Here is a 23,367-nt window from a genome sequence, read left to right on the forward strand (position 1 = left end):
TTATTTATTTTTTTTTTTTCCTTCAGCCATGACAAATCCAAACATACAGCATTTATATGTGTTAACAATAATTCAACACGAAAAGAAAAGGGCTGACGGGAGAAGCCGAAGCTTATTGAAAACCCTCCCCAGTATGGTATACTGGGGAGACGCAGAAAATATCGAATTTGACATTGAGATTTTGTAGTGATTACAAGTTTTTTTTTCTTTTTTTTCTTTTTTATAATAACTATCCCCTCTGATTGTTTATTTTCCCAATAGTCCATTGTAGATCGTGGCAATGTGCTCGTTATGATGATTAGAGCCAGTAGATTAGTTCATAATTCAGTAGTTAGTTTATTCCGTTGATTCGATCCAGAAGATAGGGAATATCTGAGGACCGATGGTAGGCCGTGTCCGCCACCCTCCTTTTGTCGACTTAATCCTCGTCGCAGTTTTCATTCCTTGCTGACTCCCGACGAACATTCATCTCAAGGTTGGGCAGCTTCGTAGTAGGTTGCATTGCCATTCCGGTTGTGGACTCATGGCCTGGGGGACTGGCGTCACTAGGTCCTTCAGTAAGGACCGTCCCAGCAATCACCTGGTACAATCAGAAGAGTAGCTGCCAGCAGCGCACCAAAAGAAAACATGCTGTATTCCATATCGTTCCACTTCGAGTGTGGTCAGACACAGCGGCCGCCATCTACCCCAGCTATCCTCCACAATATACAGACTTTAAGGTGTTTTCCGGGCAGGCGTGTTGTCCAGGTTCTGACCGCATTGTAAAGATCTTGGGCAGGACAGTGGCCAATCGACCAGTTCTATGTCGTTACAGAATTTAAGTCACTTGTCTGTGCATTTACAGCCAGATTAATGAAAGCTTACCGTCCAATTTAAAAGAGCTGTTAAATTGATCATCACTGTAGTATTTGCACTCCTCCGGTCTGTTGACGTAAAAGTATTTATCAGGATCGAATATGTCATTTGGTTCATTGGAACAATCTTCAAATTGGTCTTCCAACTGTAATTGTGATAAGAGCATAGAGTCCGCCACTTGGGTCATGATTAGTTTTCATAAGCTGCCAGATCTTCGACTTGCTTGATAACTTTCGTTTTCTGGTCTTGTGTTTTGACGAAAATTCTGCAATCTGCGGCCCATGTACTCTCAATCTTTCCAGCTTTCTTCAATTGACGTGCCTTTCTTGCTATTTCAGCGTTGCAGCTGGTTAGATTCTCATTGAAGAAGATGTTGGATCCTTTCAGGAGACGACCTTATTTGAGGAGAGCTATCTTATTCTTTCGATCAGTAAGCTTCATAAGTATCATTGGCGGTTTATTCCCTCGTGAAGCTAGCGGAAAGCATTGTTGAATGAATTGCTGTTCCACTCTTATTCCCAATTCTTGTAACTTGTCACTCGCCTGTTTTTCCACCGTTGCATAGTTTGGTTCATGGTCACCCTGAAGAACTTGCGAATATGCGCGTGTTCTCACTTTGATACCGGTGATGAGGAGATCATTTGCACGTCCACTTTGATCCAGATCCTCTACCAAAGCTTCCAGTTTTTCGATACGATCATCTCTCTCTTTCATCGTCTTCTTCATTTGCTCGTTTTCAGTCCGCAGCAATTGGAATTCCTTCAAGATGTCTTGATTCTGCTTCAAGAGGTCCAGATTTTGGACCAAGAATTCAGAATTCAAGAATTCAGCCTTAATTTGCTCTAATTTTAGCTTTAATTTTTGCATAGAAGATTTTAAATCTTCCATTTCTTCAGTCTTGTTAGTCTTTTCTCCTCTTTTCGGTGCATTAGGCATATTTGGGAGGTTTTCTCTTCCAGCTGGCGCCTGAGTTATCAGAGACCGATAACGGAGCTCAAGAAAATGCGTCCTTCGCCTTCGAGTGCCTTTGAGTGTTTAGAGTTAATGTAATGTCAAACTGGAAGTATCATTAAACAACATGAAGACTGTTGCTGAAAATTTATTTGTTTCATTAAAAAAAAAAAAAAAACGCTGCTTGTTGTGACATAAGTTGTGTTCAGTTGAATGCAAGCACCGCATAGCCCTCATATCTGCCGTTTTTGCTTGCACGGCAACACAAAATCAACATCTCATATCTAGAAAAAGTCACTCGTATCTCAAGGAATCATTGTATACAAAATAACCAAAGCCAGGAAAGCAGAAGTAATAATACATTGTTGTGAAAAGAAGTGAGTCAGCAGATGATAAGTGAGGGGTTAGTGTATTGAATACAATGCAGTACAGTTGATACAATCCATGTTACCCAGTGATTATTGTATACGTAATTTGTTCCTCCTTAGGTTTACAAGTGGTGTTGAACTCCATCATCAAAGCCATGGTCCCTCTCCTTCATATTGCCCTCCTGGTCTTGTTTGTCATCATTATCTATGCTATTATTGGCCTGGAGCTTTTCATTGGTAAAATGCACGCAACCTGCTACCTTCCTGGCTCAGGTAAGCAAAACACTTTATTAAGTAACAGTTCAGTATGTACCTCGGTATGGGAGTCATGGTTCAGTACAACAGGGAAAACAGAAGGGCTTTTTTCCTTGGAGCATTTGAAAGTTTGTTCTCTTGTCTAAAAGTTAAAATCAACTCTTATTAATGCAAAATTAACTTCTTGATTTGAAAATGTAAAAAAAAAGACTCAAAAAGTGTTAGTAATACTGCATTTGGTAGTTCCCAGTCTGTACATTTACTGTCCCTTATCTAGGATTGTTCAATGTACTTTGTCTTCTTTTTCCCGCAATGTCAGTTGTTGGCTTCAATGCATTACCTCTACCTCCCCATCAAGTAAAGGAGGACGAACTTCGACTGTACTGACCAACCTCTGTACATAAGATAAAACATATTACGAATATGGCTCATACACCGACATTGATTTTTTTTTTTTAAATGGAATAAACATCAAGTGGCAGACATCCAACAGAGAATCCCAGGTATGAAGAACTGGGCAGCACCTGGCGCAGTCATGATTCACAGCTACTGGTTTAAGAAGCTAACTTCACTCCATGAGCGCCTAGCGGTAACTCTCGGCCGAAATGGATTAATACATAACAGACACAGAAAGGCATTGGTAGAAACACCAGAGGAGCCATACACCAACACTGTGTTGACAGAACTGTCGCCCAAGACTGCAAAACCAGACAGACAAACCTGTGCACTGCTTGGATTGATTACCAGAAAGCCGAGAGCTTGAGAGCCCCTATCCAACATATTTTCCATTTCTCTCTCCTCCAACTCCAAATAATCAGGATTGTTATCAGGCTCCTGCAGAGCTTTCTGATGAGCTGATTATTTTGATTCCGGTGTGTTAAAGGAGGGAGAAATGGAAAACAAGCTGGATCGGGGCTCTCGAGGACCTGATTTGGTCACCTCTGGCCTATCCGATCCTGGAATGCCTGAAACTGTATAAGGTCAACACCACACTAGACCCTTCGTTGCAAACTGAATGAGGATGTGGCAGACCACCCTTGAGGCCAACTTTGAGCCAGTTGCGCAGTCTACATCAAAGGTGGCATATACTAAGGAGATCTATCTAGCCTCACAGCTGTTCTGCATAGGCTTAAACCCCCTCAGCCAACTGATCAACAAGACTCCCTATGGATACTGACTTAAGAATGAGACCACCATCAGTCACTTCCTCTACATGAATGACATCAAGCTTTACGCTAAGAGCTAGCGAGAAATTGACTCACTGATCCACACCGCCAGGATCTACAGTGGGGACATCGGAATGTCATTCGGACTGGAGAAATGTGGCCAAATGGTGACACAGAGAGAGTATGTAGTCTAGAGAGAGTGGGTTGCACTCCCAGAGAGGAAGATAGTAGATGTTGAGGAGAGCTACAAGTGCCTTGGAATACCACAGGCAAATGGTAACCACGAAGAGGCCACAAGGAAAGCTACAAAGGTCAAGTATCTGCAACGAGTAAGGCAGGTGCTGAAAAGTCAGCTCGATGGCAAGAACAAGATCTGAGCAATTCGCCACAACACCCTACCTTTGATCAGATACCCTGCTAGCCAAAGGAGGAAGTTCAGACCACAGATGTGAATACATGGAAGCTGCTCACCATGCACAGAGGGTTCCACCCTAAGTCCAGTATCCAGAGGCTATACGCTAAGCGCAAGGAGGGAGGCCGAGGATTAGTGAACATTAGGACCACTATCCAAGACGAGTCATCCAAGCTCCACGAATAAATCATGAAGATGGCCCCAGGAGCTGAAGCACTTAGTGAATGTCTCAGGCACTGGAAACTGGGAAAGGAGGAGTTGGAGGAACCATCATGGAAGGAAAAAAACCCTGCATTTAATGTACCACCGACAGATAACTGAAGTTGCAAATCTGAACAAGTCCTACCAGTGGTTAGAGAGGGCTGGACTGAAAGACAGCACAGAGGCCCTAATCATGGCAGCACTGCTCGGCTTTGAACACCAGAGCAATAGAGACCCAGATATACCACACCAAGCAGTATCCCAGGTGCAGGCTGTGCAAAGAGGCACCTGAAACACATAATAGCAGGGTGTAAGATACTGACAGGAAAAGAATACAATAACCATGTAGCCGGTATATTGTACAGAACCATCTATGCAGAATATGGACTGGAGATCCATAGAGCGCAATGGAATACACCTCCCAAGATGGTGTAAATGAGAGTGCTAAGATCCTGTGAGATACAGACTGACAAGATTGTCGTGGCCAACCAACCGGACATCTGAATTAATGGATAAGCATCAGAGGACAGAGGTTGTGATTGATGTAGCCATCCCTAACGATGGCAATATAAGGAATAAGGAGCACGAGAAACTAGAGAAATACCAAGGGCTCAAGGAAGAGCTCGACAGAGAGCCTAGAAGATGAAAGCAACAGTGGTGACCGTCATCATAGGAGCACTGGGGGCTGTGTCCCCCACACTGGAAAAGTGGCTCCAGCAGATACCTAGAGAAACATTAGACATCTTTGTCCAGAAGAGCACAGGCCGAGGAACAGCAAATATACTGCGCAGGACCCTCCCAGGCCTCTGGTAGAGGATCCGAGCTTGAGATCAACAGCCAACCACCCTACGAGGAGGAGATGGGAGGGAAAAGTTCTATACACATACTGTATATACAAGCAAATTTAGCAAAAAGCTAAATTCAAATTAATCAAAATGTAGGTGTCGCAGCTAAATATATGCAAAAGTAATTCCCCAAGGCATTGAATTTGGCTTTAAAATGGCAGGATCTTCTCCAGTGGTACATGGATGTGGCAGATTCTCCAATCGCTCAACCTTGCCAGTCCCAATTTGGCGGCCTTGCACTACACAATTCCATGTTCAAAACAGTGTTAGGCTTTAAAATGCACTTAATGTAACCATGAGAAGACAGTGTGTTGTTTATATGTCTATTGTATCGGATGTGTTTTCTACATAGACATCATAGCAGAGGATGATGCTGCTCCATGCGCGATCTCAGGGCACGGGCGGCAATGCCCCATTAACGGCACCGAGTGCAGGGAAGGCTGGCAAGGCCCTAACGGCGGTATCACCAACTTCGACAACTTCCTGTTCGCCATGCTGACTGTGTTTCAATGCATAACTATGGAGGGGTGGACTGACGTGCTCTACTGGGTGAGTGGCTGCCTTGGCTAACCTGCCGAGTTGTCTGTCACGCGCCTTCAGCCAAAACATCGGCCCAGATCACACATGTGACATCCTGATGATGATGCTGCTGATAATTTCCTGAGGCATCCCATGTGATTGACTGGCTAAATATGATTGAGAGCACTTGACAACTGTCCTTAGAATGTAACGCAATGCGTGTGAAAGATATGCTTCTGACTTTTTTTGTGTCTCTTTTGAAAAAAGTTTCAAACTCTCTTTTCACTTCTTCTTGCCCTTCCTCTTCTTCCCCCTCACTCCTCCAGATGAACGATGCTATGGGCTTTGAGCTTCCATGGGTGTACTTTGTCAGTCTCGTGATCTTCGGCTCCTTTTTCGTTCTTAACCTGGTTTTGGGTGTGTTGAGCGGGTAAGCAGCTTCTCCCTTTCTGTGTTTGTCTCTGTTGACTGGCTACTTCTGGTTCTCTCAGGTAAACGACGCCATAGGATGGGAAACGCCTTGGATTTATTTTGTTAGCCTGATCATACTCGGCTCCTTTTTTGTGCTAAACCTCGTGTTAGGTGTGCTAAGTGGGTAAGAGGCAAACGTGTGCAGTGGCATTTGCTTTGCAGTGTGCAACTCTTGTTTGGTGTCCTGTGGGTTTCTTTGTGTGTGTGTAGACAAAAACACAAATTATCCTTGTAATGACCATGAGAGGTTCACAGTTGCAAACCCATTGTGTAAACACTAAGCAATTTCCTGTGGTTCTGGGCAGAAATTTCAAGATTATTGAGTAATCTACTTCTTACATACAACTCATTTATCCTGATTCGTTGGTCTTTTTGACAGTACCGAATAGAGGCGTGCAAAATTTCCGATTCTTAGATTATTTGCGATTCGGCCGTGGAAGATTCGAGAACGATTCCCAAACATCCAAATTCCGATTATTGAATTATACCGGGTAAAGCGGAAATAAAACGCAGTCAGCGCGGTCTTCGGGACGCAATGAGGAACGGACTGAGAGTAAATATCATGTGCAGCTAATGCCGCTAGGTATAAAAAAAAAACAAAAAAACAATAATACCTGACTGCGGCCGTCAGCCACTACAAACAGCGCCCAGTTGCTAGTTGCTACGAACATACGCGAACATACGGCTATGGTAGATATCACATATATCTAGACTAGATGTGAAATGACAGATTTTCCAGCGCTAGTAAACAGGTGCCATCTTAAAGCAGTAGACTTCTCTAGAAGGCTCTGTTGTAGAGAACCTAATTACTTTTTATCTAAAATACCCCTAAATCGGCAAAATCTTGACTTGAATCTATCTTTAAATGATGAAGCAGTTTTAAAACTTTGACATGTCGAAAGTAAACATGAGGGAAATTATGGAATAACGGGCGCAATTTTAACAACTTTAATGGTTGATTCACAACATTAAATTAATTGAATGTAGTTTAAAGCTGCTGATACAGAATGGGGACTTGTGTATTTACTGTTTTTAACCGATAACTGGATACTAAAATAGTAGTTTGGTTTATTTAGCCTGAGAGGATTTTTGAACAATTTTGGAACAAATATACAAAACATTAAAAATAAATAAATAAATAAATGGGGGAAGGGGGGCATCAATAATCAATTTATAATTGAATCGGAGTCTCTGAATCGTAATCGAATCGTTAGGTGCCCAAAGATTCCCACCTCTAGTACTAAATGACATTCCAATAGATTCAAATGTTTTCCGAAACAGCAAATGAAAAATCCTATTTTTGCTGAATGGTAATTGATAAATTTGTCTTATTCCCTTCACGTATTTTTTTAAAAGGCTGATGTTCTAATACTTTTGGCCATACCATAACACCACCACCACCATACAGTGTATTTTGACCCCCATGTTGGCGTCACACTCTTGTGTCCTTTTCTTGGCAACTGCAAAGTGAGCATTTCCTTCCCCTCCCACTCCAGTCAACCCTCGAGAGAGAGCAGACTTAATCGTATTCCTCGCCTTTCAGTCCTCTCTGCGCTTATAAGCTCACTCAAACCCTAGTTTGCTTTCCCGGCATCATCGACTGGGGTGGTGTGTTATTACAGTAGAATTTACTCAGCAGGGACCAGCCAGCAAAGCCAAGTTTAAACAATCATACGCCTTGACAATATCCCTACAATTTTGCAAATCAGTTAACTAGCTATTGATGACTAACTGATTATTTCCTTATTATATTCATTTTAGCAGCTTGTGCACTTTGAGATGAAGCTGCATTTTTATATAACCTATAAATTGAGATCCCACGCTACTGTTGCATTATTTGAAACCATCTGTCTACCTAAATTGCCTACTCTTCATGATGAGGATGCTGGCATGCAGGCTTTTCACTACATCCATAGTAGAGAGATCTAAATATAGTGCTGCACACTCTTCCCAAGGTGTACATCTCCCTCCAGTGGCAAGAGAGGAAAAAAAAGACAATTTTTAGAAAAGTTGTTATTCTAATACAATAAAATCAAATTGCTTACCTGTTAGACTAACAAATCCTCTCGGCGATGACTCACTGCAGAGAAAAAAAAACATATAAATTATGTGTTCGGTGTAGACTGTGGGGGTAAATCCTCTCTACGGGAGTCCTGATTTGCTCATTTTTATGCTTCTGTCTTTGTGTATGTGTTTGCTTGGTCCCCTTGTGGTTCTGCCTAACTCAGAGAGTTCTCCAAAGAGAGAGAAAAGGCCAAAGCTCGTGGAGACTTCCAGAAGCTGCGAGAGAAGCAGCAGCTAGAGGAGGACCTGAAGGGTTACCTGGACTGGATCACTCAGGCTGAAGATATTGACCCTGACAATGAGGATGAGGCAGACGAGGAGTGTAAACGCAACCGTAAGCATATTTTATGATTTATCACTATTCAGGTTGCAGCTCTAAAGAAGAAGAAGACCTTGAAGAAGTCTTTTTTCCCCTCATATCTTCCCATTTAATATATTCAAAATGAAACACATTTGGAGTTCTGCTTGACTTCAGCTGAGGGTGGTGGGGGGCATATTTCTTGCGCAATATAAAAAATACTCTTAATCCAAATCCTCTTTATATAAGCGGCACACATGGAACACAGACTGATGATTCACCTTATAGTTGATATTAATGCTCATTCTCCCTTAAATCTTAAACTTCTTGACATTATTTTAACATACACTCGATGACATAAACGCCATGTTTTTTCTGCCAATAAGCTGAACTCTGAAAAAATGCGATCCAAGGCAGCGCTATATCCATCCATTAGTTTATCCTAAAAGACTGAGTAAAGTGAATTCTGAGCTTTAGTCCCTGAATATACTATAAACATTTGATTTGAAGAATGTTACTGAAAAATGCCAAGTATTTAGTACTGAATCGTGATTTGATCAGAAATGTTTGAATACATTTTGTAGGGTTCTTAATAAAAGGTTGTTTTTTTAGGGTTGAGGGGGTTGTAAAATTTACAAGACTTTATCATCACTTTAGCACATTGTTTTGATTATTATTATATTTTTTTTTTAGATGTTTTTTATAATGCAATAGTAGCAATTTATGAATAACACTAAACATCACATGGACAGATTAAAAGAGTTATAAAGTAACTGCAAAGTTGCTAATTCCATTATCCGCATTGTTTAGTGGCCGGGTGTCCTAATAATTTTGCCCATGTGTGTCTCTTCTCGTTCGCATCAATTTTGTTTGTAGCAGAAACACTTAAAGGGGCAGACAACACCATTAGCTCGTGCATGCCAAAAGAATCTTGTTTAATCAACAGGTAGAAAACACAGAAAATAATTCTTCTGATGTTAAGAAAAACATAAGAAATAGCCTGTATTTCCAGGAAGTGGCTGCCCGACATGCATGCTGATACTATTTTAGCCGATCAATGTAAGTGTCCCAGGTTGCCCCCCCGCTTTGTGACATAATTAATTAATACTTATCACATGCACCTGTACTCTATAGGCGTGCACTGTATACCCCCTTTCACACATACCTGAACAGTGAACACCTTTTAAAATCCTGGGATTTAAATGGGTAGCCTTTTTGCGTGAAAGCAGTTTCCCGGGTCAACTAACACACAGATTATGCGGACATTTACCGGTTCACGTCCTAGTATAATGTCTGGGACTTACCATCTGTGAAAGCAGGCGTACCCGGGTCAAAGCGCAAAGACTGATGACGTAAATATCATGGCGGCCGATCGTTATTTCCTCTTTCTTCGCAGTAAGACAAAAAGCGGTAAACAAACATCCCAATTATTAACATGGCAAACCGTAAATAGCAAAATTAAACTGGAACCAATAAAATTATATTGCTACTGGATCTTAGAGCCAAAGAAGAGAGTCCATCGTCCATCTTTAGAAATGTGTGGTTTATTTTGTTGCTGATGCCGACCAAAAATGATGTCATGTCCGGGTTATAAAATCCCATCTCCCGCCATCACCGCAGAGAGAGTGATGAGTCGCCAAAACGGGACAAGTCTGAAAGTGTCCAACCTGGGTTCAAGGAAAAAAACAAAGAAATGTACCCATCCAAATATCCATCTTTCCTCCGCTGTTGTAGTTTTGGCTAAGCAAAGCAAAGGAAGTCTCTAAGGTGTTTGTCACATGATCTGATAGAAAAACAGTTTTGACCCATTATGAAATACTTTGTACAATTCTTGTCCATTTCATTCATTTTTGTTGTTTGTTTTATTGCTTTATAACATTCAAAGACAACATTTTACCAGATAGGTCTTTATTTTAAAATTACATGCAATGACATTTTTCGGCCACTAAGTGGGCACTGCCCCGCTTGCCTCCTCTCAACCTCCACTTATGCATAAAAGTACATTTATATCAATTCATTCCTGAAATGTCATACAGCACTCAAGTAAAAATGTTTTATGTTTTAACAACATGGCTTTAAAACATTTAAAACATTTTCTCTTTTTTTAGTGCAAACCTGCTTTAGTCCAAACCTGCTGAAATGCAAGATTCTAAATACTCCATGCCTCAGTTTATACAGTAAAAGCCAAAATGAACCCAAATTTCAGACTTTAAAAGGACTAATCCGAAGAAAATGACCGGAAGTACCCAGTCTGCCATTGCTGAGGTGTGCGCCTGCAGCTCACACCAACACCAGCTAATGTTACTGTTTACATTGACTGACGCTGGGCTGCTATAGGTGTGTAAACACCCCCATAATGGCGGCCAACCACAAGCGGGCGACATACACAAATTGCTACTTGGATTAGTCTAATGTTGTTGTTACTTTGGCAGCAATGCTGCTGCGCGCTGCCAACAGCTGGACAGGAGTAGAAGTGCAGCCACTAAATTGTTTATTTCAACCAAAAACACACGTGTAAGGATCGATACAGACGGATTTTGAATTGATACGATAATTGCGTGACGTAATATTGTGATATATCTCAGAATCGATTTTTTTTTAACACCTCTAGTCTTCTAGGTGTTGTCTGTCCCTTCACTTTCCATAAACCTACTAGACATGGCATATCTTGGCTTAAAGTTTTAATGAAACATGGCCCAAATTAGTATGGTTTTTTTACATATATATGCATCATTTGCTGTACAAAATGTTAGAATAGGGTCTCCTCTAATGTTGTCCTGATCCGATAGTCAGTATTCATAGCTACCGATACGGCTATTATTTGGTTATCGGACAATACTGGATTTGGTCACCAGATCGGATACGTTCCAGTATTCAACTATGTTTTCAGCATCTCTACATTTCTCGGCGACGGTAAATCAGACCATTAGGCAAACGTCTGTTGTGTGGAAATGCTTCTTTTTACACACAAAATATACAGTATTAAAAGAGCATCGTGGAATTTTTTATAAACAGAGCATCCTCGATGATGTACCAGCAGAGCTCACTCTAATACAAAAAAAAGGTATCGGATCAGAAGTAGAAAAAAAAATCGGTATTGGGACATTTCTAGTCTCCTCCTGTTGGCGCTTCTTATGTCCAACAGTGACCTCTCCCCGTTGCCTCTACCACCACCTCCTCCATGTTCTGCTCTCCTCAGCTCCCATGTGGCTCCTGCTGCTCTTTGTCACTGTTGGATTATTGATATTTGGAATACAGTTGTTGGCCTGTGTTGTTGCTTGTCTGCTCTGACCCCGTTTTGATAGCAGCGCATTCTCCTCCCGGCCTCTCCCCACCCATGTCCCTCTGCTGTGCCATTGTGTCTGAATGCATGGCCTTGCATGCATTGCACATGAAGGGGTGACTCTGGCTGACCTTACTGAGAAGAAGAAAGGAAGGTTTGGGTGGTTCAGCCAGTCGTCTGACACTCATGGTAAATCCTGTGTTTTCCCTTCTTTTTGAGCTTTTGTGTGGTGTGCGTTTGTTAGTCACATTAGAACTGCATTATATCAGATGTGATTATTCTTCTTTAGGAGCAATACACCACCACACGTTTTTTTTTTTGACTGGCATACTTTGCCGATTTTTTTCACTGGCCTAAGACGAATATCTAGGGGACTTGTGGCTGAGCCGTATGAACTCTGCCTGGCAGCAAATGTGAAATGTGACAACAAAAAAGAAACATGAACTGTTGACTTCCTAAAAAAATGGACGGATTAATGTCAAGATACTCTTTAAAATGATTGTGTTTACAAGCGCATAAGAAAATTCCCAGCAAATCAAGAAACTAAACTAACTTGATAGCTGAATGTATACAAATATATGAAGTTATATTAAACATGAAAATTTCTAACAGCAATATTTTTGTTTTAGGAAAGTACAACGTCTATAGCTTTTCTTGATGAACAATAATAAAAGTATGATAAATCTGTAGGATTATGCTACGACAAAAAATATAATTGCTATTGTTTTTTTTGTGCCGTCAAGCAAGCTAAAGGGAAACTGTTTAAATGCCAATGCTAGTTATTGGTGCCACACTAATTTACTTTGTACTAATAGTTATGTTCACATGAATCTATTTCAAATTTCTCCCGCCTGAAGCATATCGCTAGCCAGAGGCTGAGCTCCCCTGCATTTGTTTATGATTTCCCGTTGTTTTCCAAATATAAGGTTTTTATGATTCATCACAAATACAATTACTGCTAGCATTTGTATTTAATTCATGAATAGTGTATGCCAAACCATATTAGCAGCTTTGCGTAGTGGGTGAATTAACATTTCGGTCCTTTGATGACTTGCATGGTCAGGCATTGTTGGAATATGTACATACTCATACTGTAATTTAAAACCCCAAATTTTGAGGAATACATCCTCTTTCTTAAGCCGCTATTCTGAATATGTATTTACAGATTTATGGGGATAATAGACCTAAAGGAGTTAAAGGTGAGGATGTGGGATACAAATGTATCTTTTTCCAAGCCATTGTTAATTGTTATTTAACAAATATATGGCGGAAAACACTCAGGTGACTTGAAGGTCCGCTCTGAGACCTCCAATTTTGCCAAATTTCAAAATTATTGTATATGCATGTGTGATACATCATTGGAAAGCTTAAAACCTCAATTTTCGGGGGGGGGGTTGAAAAGGAAGGCTTTAAAAAAAAAATAATAATAATAATAATCAGTTAAACCCTAACTGGAGGTGAGAGAACTCGAGAGCATAATTAAAGACGCCATGATTTTAACGAGTTAGTTACTATCGCGTACTTACCTCTTTTCGATCCAAAAGTTCCATGTAGCATGTATCACCCAGTGTCAAGACACAGCTCTGAATGGCCACAGCCAGATTTTTTTGGGTGAAACATGGTAATATAACAAGGGTCGCATAGAGGTATCGCAGACATCAAAGAGTGGTCGAGATTTTCATTTTCATATAAATAACCTTTTAAACATTTGTTTTATAATTTTTATTTGTTTGGATCGATTATGTATCATCTAAAATATTGGGGGAAAATACGACAGTAAGGAAAAAAATACAATTAAGCGATAGTTATGAGGTAGATATCCGTGATTTATTTACAGACGCTAATTTTTTCATGTGACCTAATTTGTTTAAAAGTTTAAAATATGAGAGTGAATAATTTTTTTAAGTCGTTTTTTTTTTTTTTAACTAAATATTAGACATCAATTAATGATTTTAAGCTAAAAATGAGAGCCATTTAAAATAATAAATACGATTACTTACCTTCTTTTTATGGCTAGGTTGAAACAAAAGCGGTTGTGCGACGTCTGTAAACAGGGATTCCCAGGGTAAAACAGACAAATTAAAAATCTGAAATTAAAAGTTCAGGGGCTTAATGCGCCATGAATCTGCTCTGGCAGCATATAGACATATTGTTCTTTCAAACAAAACAGTTTTTTTGGCTTAAAATACAGCAGTTTATTTTAAAGAGGGGTGCAAGAGCAGAAACTGCTTTTTCAGCCTTTTTTCCGCCATATGCTTTCTTACTAGAGCATTCGAAACCACTGCTGACTCTGGGTATATGGGTGTGTTTGGTGCATGTGTGTGTAGTGTGCAAACACCAATGCATCCTCACATTTTAATGCATCATTATTGTGTTAAACACCTTGTGTGTGAGCATTGCGTCTGTTTTTGTTTACCTCCTCAGTCCAAGGCTTCTAATTTTCACATAAAAGCAATCTGAAGCAGGGTAAATAAAAATACATAACTGAATAGCAGCACCGCCCCGTTTTTCCTTCAAGGCTTCCAGTCTAAATGTAGGAAACAAGGCTAAACCCAGATCACTACTACAGCAATCAGCACTATTTCCAGAGCTGAGGGCTTTGCGACCACTCAGGCATCAAAGGCAACACGTCTGAATAAGCTGAGCGGCAAGAGACACGCACCTTGAAGCTTTAAAAGATACCTCATACCCCCCCAAACACACACAATTATAGTGGAAAATTTCATCTGTCCACCTACCTAATGTACAGCTACCGACTTGTACCACAGTTGTATCTTTATTGATACAATATACTGTATTTTTACGGACTTTAAAGTGCACTGGATTATAAGACACACGATCAATGAACAGGTTTATTTTCGTATATAATGTAGTCAATATAGTTTCATAATATTTACTGTACATATTGCTTATATTATCATTCAACATTCAAATATTTAATTTAATGCCTCCTCACGTTGTTCTAATGTTTGTACTTTGATGTCTGCTGTTTGCATATACTTTATGTACATATATGTACATATACATATGAGTTGCTGCTGTGACATCTGTATTTTGATTTTTGCCCTTTTTATAACACATTTCCTTGTCACTGGGTCTTCTGCAGCAAGCGTTCCTGCCAGCGAAACCGAATCTGTGAACACAGAAAACCAAAATGGGGAGGATGAAAAGACGCCATGCTGTGGACCTCTTTGGTGAGTGTGTGCAGCCCTTTCTGTATGCTCCTTTTCAAAACACCTGCAAGAATTATTCTGCTTGAGTCGGTAGTGTCCCTATAGTGGTGTAGCCATTTTTTCTGTTTAAAGAAAATTGACGGATTCATGTAAAATCTTTCCTGCCTTTTAATGTTTCTTCTTTCTGCAGGCAATAATTATTTGAAAATTGTTTTTCAAGAATTATTCTAATCTTTTAACCTGTCTTTCAACTTTAATCTGCAAACTTTGACAAATTCTTCTGTTTTTCAGTCAAAAAATTTCAAAGTCAAAGTTCAGGTCAGTATCTTACTTTGCTTGCAAATTTACACAAGTTTTTTTTTCTTCGTATTATTGACTTTATCTATTTTTTTAATTTCTTCAATTATATTATTTAATAAGAATAAGTATTTGCCAAAAGTAGCATGGCCCACATGGAATTTTTTGGTGCTTTTACTCAATGGTACAATGTGCCCTACTGTACTGATGATGCATAAATTTGTGTGAATCGATCCTGACTTTACATCCTTACATTATTTCATGAGAAATGAGGGAAAATGTTGAAAAGCCTCTTGATGGTAAAACAGGGGGATCTTTTCCAGATAAAACCCGCAAAAATGTTAATCCCCATCCAGCCAACCAGCCAGCCAGCTGCGGAGGCAGTAGCTTTAAGAGGGAAGTCCAGACTTCCTTTTCCCCAGCCACTTAACCAGCTCCTCCGGTGGCATACTTAGACGTTCTCAGGCCGTCCGAGAGACATAGTCTCCCCAGTGTGTCCTGGGCCGTCCCCAGGGCCTCCCGCTGGTGGGATATGCCCGGAACACCTCTCCAAGGAGGCGTCCAGGAGGCATCCGAACGAGATGCCCGAGCTACCTCAGCTGGCTTCTCTCAACGCAGAGGAGTAGTGGCTCGATGCCGAGTCACTCCCGAATGACCGAGTTTCTCACCCTATCTCTAAGGGAGAGTCCGGACACCATGCGGAGGAAACTCATTTCGGTCGCTTGTATCCGGGATCTTGTTGGTCACGACCCATAGCTTGTGACCATAGGTTAGGGTAGGAACGTAGATTGATTAGTAAATCGAGAGCTTCGGCTTTCGGCTCAGCTCCTTCTTCACCACTACAGACTGGTCCAGAGTCCGCATTATTGCAGATGCTGCACCGATCCGCCTGTCGATCTCCCGCTCCCTCCTACCCTCACTCGTGAACAAGACCCTAAGATACTTGAACTCCTCCACTTGGGGCAGGAGCTCATCACCGACCCAAAGAGGGCACTCCACCCTTTTCCGACTGAGGACCATGGTCTCGGATTTTGAGGTGCTGATCTTCATCCCAGCCGCTTCACACTCGACTGCGAACCGCACTAGTGAGAGTTGGAGGTCCCGGCTTGATGAAGCCAGCAGCACCACATCGTCTGCAAAAAGTGGAGATGCAATGCTGAGGTCTCCAAACTGAACACCCTCAACGCTTCGGCTGCGCCTAGAAATTCTGTCCATAAAAATTATGAACAGAATCGGTGACAAAGGGCAACCTTGGCGGAGTCCAACCCTCACCGGGAACCAATTCGACTTACTGATGGCAATGCGGACCAAACTCTGACATCAGTCGTACAGGGACCGACAAGCCCGAAACAGAGCTCGGTACCCTGTACTCCCGGAGCACCCCCCACTCCCCAAGGCACACGGTCGAACGCCTTCTCCAGATCCACAAAACACACATAGACTGGTTGGGCGAACTCCCATGCACCCTCGAGGACCCTGCCGAGGGTGTAGAACTGTTCCACGTGTCAGACACGACAGCCCCACAACATCCAGAGCCTTTAGGAACTCCGGGCGGATCTCATCGAACCCTGGGGCCTTGCCACCGAGGAGCTTAAGTTAACCTCCGCCACCTAAAAAAGAGGATATGAAATTTGTACTTTTAGTTTTTATTGAAGAGGGTGAAATTGGGACATGTCATTAATAATTTGCATGAAAAGGTCTGTATTTGAGTATCTATGCCTCCAAACATACTCACACAAGTAGCTGTCCACTAAAAATCGGTGTGTTCCGCATTAGGACTAGGGTTAGGGCTCGGCTTAGTGCGTGCATTAAATTGGAGCTTTCACTTTTCGTGCGTGCACATTTTGCATTAGTGGCGGGGCTTATCTGGAAAAGATCCAAAGAAGGTAGGAGCAGAGATGGTACTTGTATACTTCTTAAGGCTGGAATACACCAGGCGCGTCTGTGGCCCGTCAGCTTTGCCACTGCGTCAGCACAGTGAATCGCTGCCATTAAAGTCAAGCAGCGAGTGCACACCATTTGCAGAGCAGCTGCGTTTCAAACGCTTCCCAGAAGCGGTTAAACGCATCTCACCCAAAACGAACGGCAGCGTTTATTATTTGTCGCGAGGTGCAACCCTCCTGCGTCAATGGCGTACCGCAAGCAACACGTCACTTCCACTCATTAATATTCATGACATTAGCTACTGTTGCTAAGGGGGGACATGCCACCGTTTGTCCCTAATAGGAAATTAATGGAAATCGTGAACGAAGTAGATGTTTACAGAGCTAAACCTACCAATTCTCTCCGAAAATGATGTGCCTGGTGCCAAATTCACTGGCAAAGATGTGGAAGAACATAAAAATGTCCAGTTAAAGAGATGGCTTGAGTGTCAGAAGCTGAAAAAGACAACAACAACAAAACGAGCCGACCTAAGCATAGCCTTAGCTTTTTTATCGACGCGACTGACAATGACATTCACCTGTTTGAACAAACTATCCTTTAACACCAGCCCTGTCTTTCTTATATATCATATCCTCTGGTTGTCCTATGCCTCTGACCGGGGTAATTTAGTTAGGTTTGTGTAGCGATCGCATATGCTACTCAGTGACAGCCAATGAACACTTTTAATTTTTTCATTGATAACAAATCTTAATTCTATAATTTATTAACACTCCCCCCTTAATAAAGTTGTTTTTTTTTTTTACAACAGAAAAGGTAACTGGTAGTGAGATACCATTTTCATTCTTTTCAGGTCATTCATTGTCATACAGAAGCAGCACGGCACAACGTCACGCTAAAAATAAGTTAAAAATATCAAAATGGCTTACCTCTTTGTCCTCTGAAAGACCATGCCAACCAAACAAAATGTTTACTGCATATGAACTGTGAATGGATTCTCGGAGCTGCCGTTAAAAGTCCGCGCAAGTTGATTCACTCTTCAAAATTTTTCCTCCGAGTTTTTTGTTTCGGGAAATGTATGAAGAAAAAATCCTTCATATGTTGTAATGTCTTGAGTCGTTTCTATAAGTTCCAAAAAAGCAATGTGTGATCGGCATGTTCGTTTTTGAAAGATTACCAGAGAAAAGTAGCAGAATTAACATAGTTTCTATGCGAGGGCAGGTCTATAATGTCCCACTTCTACTTTACTTCCGCGACGTCACGGTCTAAAAAAGCATGCGTGCGTTACGCCATTGAACTAGGTAGGATCGGGCCAACCGAAAGTCTCTCGTGTAAAAATACGGTGGATCCGGTCAATTTTCAAAAGAATATACAATCAATGTTATTAATTTCTCCATGGCCCTTTAACCTGAGAAAATTCATCAATAAAACTTTTTTAAATTTTTCATAAGAAAAAAGAATGATTCATTGAGGCATTTCATTTGTAAAATACATGTTAACTTCTTTGTCATTGCATTGTTATTCTACATACTATATTTCACTTTATTTTTGCCAGAGATGCCCACAATAGGCTTTCACCAATGAGACGTAGCAACACACGACTCCTTTATGCCAATCAAACATAAAACATTAGTCACATGACTACACAGGAGATTGCAGTCGGAAGTCCTATGATCACGCCGGCCTGTTCAATTACGTGGCAACTATAAAGTGGTCTTTAAACTATTTTATATTGCCATCAACATTACCCAAAAGTGCGGAGTTCAACCTGTGTCTCAGTTTTTAAATTGGCACCGCTAGACCACAGAAAACCAGAGACATGATCGTTTTCGTTTCATGGTAGGAAATATGTTTTCTCCGCTAGAGGGCTCTGATGCTCTTTGGATGGGTGATGTTTCATTTCTGTAGATTTTTCTAGTTGGAATTCGATGATTTTGGTGTATTTCTATGGCCTAATATGGTCATGTAGTGGGTTATAGTACAGTATAGTAATAGCAGTTCATATGTATGACGTGCTGAGAAAAGATACACCATTGTTTAAAAAAAGACATTGTAAGCAATTTTTACCTACTACTTTTTTCATTGTACTTGAATAATTTTTAGGATGACAAATTTTACTTGAGTAATGTTTTTTTGAAGTCACGCTACTCTTACTTGGGTAAAGTTTTTGGCTACTCTAGCCACCTCTGACCACAATAAAAAAGCATTTTGTTGATACTTTACAGAGCAATATCTTGGAAATAACTGATGATTACTGTTTCCTGTAATCTCCTGCAGTCGGCGCTGGCGCCGCTGGAACAGGTTCTGTCGCAGAAAGTGTCGGTTGGCCGTCAAATCCGTGCCTTTCTATTGGCTAGTCATTATCCTGGTTTTTCTCAACACCCTCACCATATCATCAGAGCACTACAACCAACCTTTGTGGCTGACACAAGTACAGGGTAGGCTTAATAGCCCTGCACTCCAATATAAACACTCGAAATATTTCTGCATGATTTAACAAAATGTGTTCCAATAAATGTGTCTTTCTGATTTTCAGATGTGGCCAACAAGGTGCTCTTAGCCCTGTTCACCTGCGAGATGTTGGTGAAGATGTACAGCCTCGGCCTACAGGCCTACTTTGTATCACTCTTCAACCGCTTTGACTGCTTTGTGGTTTGTGGAGGAATCACCGAAACCATCCTGGTGGAGCTGGAGATCATGTCACCCCTCGGGATCTCAGTGTTCCGCTGTGTGCGGCTGCTGAGGATTTTCAAGGTCACACGGTAAACCACAATATCCGTACATCAGTTTTCTATTCTGATTGTGAGAGTCAGAGTCAAGGGGAAATATTCCAGCTGGCAAATGGCCATTTTCCTTACTTAGAATACCCGCCTCACCTTGGATATATATTACCGAATATGAAAATTGTCTCATTAATTCATTCATCTTCTGTACCTTTTTTACTTATGGGGGTGCTGGAACATATGCTAGATAACTATGGGCAGGAGGCAGGATATACCCTGAACTGGTTGCCTGCCAATTGCAAGGCACATATAGACAAACAACCATTCACAGTCACAATCTTTCAGGACTGGACTCAAGACAGGACTCGGATGCTGAGTTTTTTTTAGCAAACAAAACCTTTATTTTTAGAGTCTTTATTTTCCAAGCCCTTACTCAGGGTAGAAACAAACAAGACAGGATCCTGAAAGACAAAATCACACCACCAAGGAGTACAAAATCATGTCAGAAAGTAGCAACCAAACTCAAATGGCTTACAAAAATGATTCAAGAACAGATTCAGGAACAGGTGGAAAGAATAGGTGATGAGGGAGGACATGAGGAAGGGGTAAATGCTCTGAAATGAGGAGGGTAACAACTTCAAAATAAAAAACTTCAAAATAAAACAGGAAATGACACCACGACACCCCATAACTGGGCAAACCTCACCACAGTGTGACGCAGTCACACTTATGAGGAGTTTTCAATCAGCCTACCATGCATGTTTATGGGATGTGGGAGGAAGCAAGTGGAAACGGAAAAAACCCTTGATCTCAGAACTGTGAGGAACACCACATGTGAACTGCTTTCTATGCAATAAAAAGCAGTTTTAAAAAAGTTTTAAGGAAGACTATTAAGGCAGCAACTTGTGGCGTTGTCCAAGAGGCTAAAAAATATATTGACTCGGGATGCAGGATGGGAAGGCATGAGTGTATTCATTCGTGTTTCTTTTTAATTGAGTCCAACATATCTCTCACGGCAACAGTGTTGTCACTGCCTTTCTCATCAACACTTACCTACATTCACTATACTGACCACTGAGCATTCTAGAACACAAACCACAAATAACTTTTGGTTTAAACTTTATCATTTGTCCCCGTCTTTTTCCCCTCGATCGTTTATGGTTTACCAGCCACTGGCAGTCACTCAGCAACTTGGTGGCTTCCCTCCTCAACTCCATGAAGTCTATCGCTTCCCTGCTGCTGCTGCTCTTCCTCTTCATCATCATCTTCTCGCTGCTGGGCATGCAAGTGTTTGGTGGAAAGTTCAACTTTGACGAAACCCAAACCAAGAGGAGCACCTTTGACAACTTTCCACAAGCACTACTCACAGTCTTTCAGGTATTTAGAGAGCTAATGTAGACATGTAGATGTTAGGTTTTTTTCTTCTTCTATTGATTTAGTGGAAAATTCACTTGGAATTTGCTTAATGAGTGAATACAATTTTCTTCCTCAGATCTTGACCGGGGAAGACTGGAACGCTGTCATGTATGATGGCATCATGGCGTACGGCGGCCCTTCCTCTTCTGGGATGATTTTATGTTTTTACTTCATCATCCTCTTTATCTGCGGAAACTGTATCCTTGTTCACATAGAATTCACTCACATTCAGCTACTGGTCTTGACCAAAACACTGGACTTCGAGTTTCCTTGAGTCAAAACCTCCAAAGACATCCTCCTGAATGTCTTCTTGGCCATTGCTGTAGACAACCTGGCAGATGCTGAATCTCTCAACACAGATGAGGGAGATAAGAAAGGGTAAAAATCTGATAATTTTGGTTTTTGGGATGAATATATTTGCTTTTTATGATGAATAAGCAAAGGCATTAAAACAGCAAAAAGAAGGAGAAGTTTTGGAATTTCCAATTGTACTTGGATCATTAGCCATTTTTAAACATCTTTCCATCATGTGTTATATAAATCAGAGGTAAGTGTAAGAGTTGTTTCTATTTATTATGTGCCGTAATTTTTGGACTAGAAAGGCACACCTGTCTATAGACTAATCCGAGCAGAGATTTGTGGATGTCGCTCTCTAATGATGGCCGCCATTACTGGGGTGTTAACACACCTCAGTAGCAGACCAGCTTCAGTCAATGTAAACAGTTACGTTAGCTGCTGCTAGGGTTGCCAACTCCCTGAAAATAAAAATGATGGACACCTCATTGGTAGAGCCAGCCGGCCTGATAACCATTAGAGTGTAGTTCGGGCCTAAAAAATCCAGCCCGACCCGACACGGCCCACTGGTATTGAGGCCCGACCCGGCCCGAGCCCGATCTAGATTTGCAGGCCCGAGCCCGGAAAACCCGATTTAAAAAAAAAATTATTTGTTGGAGTGACGCGAAAAAAAGAAAAAAAAAACCGCAGCAGCAGCAATTTATTTTCATTTTTTCAAGTTGGCAGAAAAAAACGCAAGTTTTCTTAATGTTTAAATAGTCTACATATTTTTATGACCATTATAAAAGCATTTACACAACGAAATAACGCTGGGAAAGTTTAATATATTTTTTAAAAATGCGGTTTTGCAGACACACAGAGGAGAAGATTCAAAAGGATCACATTTGTGTTGCTTTTGTGTGCATAAATAAAAATGTCTTTCGTAACGAATTCACAGTTGTCAGGAAAAAAAATGCAAGTTTAGTCAATATTTAAATAGTCTACATATTTTTATTAGAATTATAAAAGCATTTACACAACAAAATAACGCTGGGAAAGTTTGTTAAATATTTTTCTGAGTGTGTGGGATATTGTTCTCACATGGACGCGCCTCTCTGACAAGGAGAGGGAACAGCAGCAAAAAAAATTAAACTACAAATGCTTTGAAATAACATTCTTTATTGTAATGACAGCAATACCAAAAATAAATTATAAAAAAAATAAAGAAATAAAAGCTTTTAAACTGCGAGCTGGCCTTGACTGCAGTCTGCAACTTGGAGCCTCATGTCCTGCTCTTTATTCCTGTGAAATAAGAGAAATAATTAGACCGGCTCGGACTAAAAATGGCGAATTGAACAGCAGGATATTATGGCTTACTTACAGTGTTTATATTTTTTGGTCGTCGTCGTGCAGGAATAAGATTGCGTCCACTGTGGCAGGTTTCAGTGACATTCTCCGCTGATCTATTGTGCGGCCTGCAGCGCTGAAAAGTCTCACTGCTGCTGCTGCGGCGCCTTGGCCTTGCGCAAGTGCTACAGCGGGAGGACAAGAAGAAAAAACGGGCGGTGCCACGGCGTTCATGTGCGTGCGTGCACAAGCAAAAGCGCAATACAGAGAGCCTGCTCTCCATTTTTTTTTTTTTTTTTTTTCATAATTTATTAGTCTGGCACGGCGGCCCGACCCGACCCGAACGTGAATGCTTAACATTTTGGTTCAGGTCGGGTCGGGTCAGGTTCGGGCACAAGATCTAACCTCTAATAACCATCACCTTTTTGTTTTTTTGTTTGTTTGTTTGTATGTGAGAAGTGATATATACATATATATTTAAATAGATACAGTAATTTAATATAATCATTTTACTCTAACCCGACTTAAGTGCATATTTGAGTGATAAAAACACATTATTAAACAATAAC

The 23,367-nt window shown here is 41.0% G+C and overlaps 1 protein-coding gene across 10 annotated transcripts in view; it reads left to right on the forward strand.

Annotated features, from left to right (window-relative positions):
* cacna1da (calcium channel, voltage-dependent, L type, alpha 1D subunit, a) overlaps positions 1-23,367 on the forward strand; it is a 216,684-nt gene that overhangs the window by 94,455 nt on the left and 98,862 nt on the right. For 7 of the 10 annotated variants that reach the window (XM_057846662.1, XM_057846663.1, XM_057846661.1 and 4 more), the window contains exons 6-17: positions 2,295-2,447; positions 5,406-5,602; positions 5,899-6,002; positions 8,272-8,441; positions 11,803-11,877; positions 14,795-14,882; positions 15,153-15,179; positions 19,317-19,477; positions 19,576-19,801; positions 20,932-21,139; positions 21,255-21,375; positions 21,469-21,556. In XM_057846662.1, coding sequence (XP_057702645.1) covers positions 2,295-2,447; positions 5,406-5,602; positions 5,899-6,002; positions 8,272-8,441; positions 11,803-11,877; positions 14,795-14,882; positions 15,153-15,179; positions 19,317-19,477; positions 19,576-19,801; positions 20,932-21,139; positions 21,255-21,375; positions 21,469-21,556 — 1,618 coding nt within the window. The remainder of the gene's footprint in view (positions 1-2,294; positions 2,448-5,405; positions 5,603-5,898; positions 6,003-8,271; positions 8,442-11,802; positions 11,878-14,794; positions 14,883-15,152; positions 15,180-19,316; positions 19,478-19,575; positions 19,802-20,931; positions 21,140-21,254; positions 21,376-21,468; positions 21,557-23,367) is intronic. The other 3 variants (XM_057846667.1, XM_057846669.1, XM_057846670.1) reach the window with 1 other exon arrangement.

The sequence above is a fragment of the Corythoichthys intestinalis genome, chromosome 9, assembly GCF_030265065.1.
Source record: "Corythoichthys intestinalis isolate RoL2023-P3 chromosome 9, ASM3026506v1, whole genome shotgun sequence".
Taxonomy (NCBI): Eukaryota; Metazoa; Chordata; class Actinopteri; order Syngnathiformes; family Syngnathidae; genus Corythoichthys; species Corythoichthys intestinalis.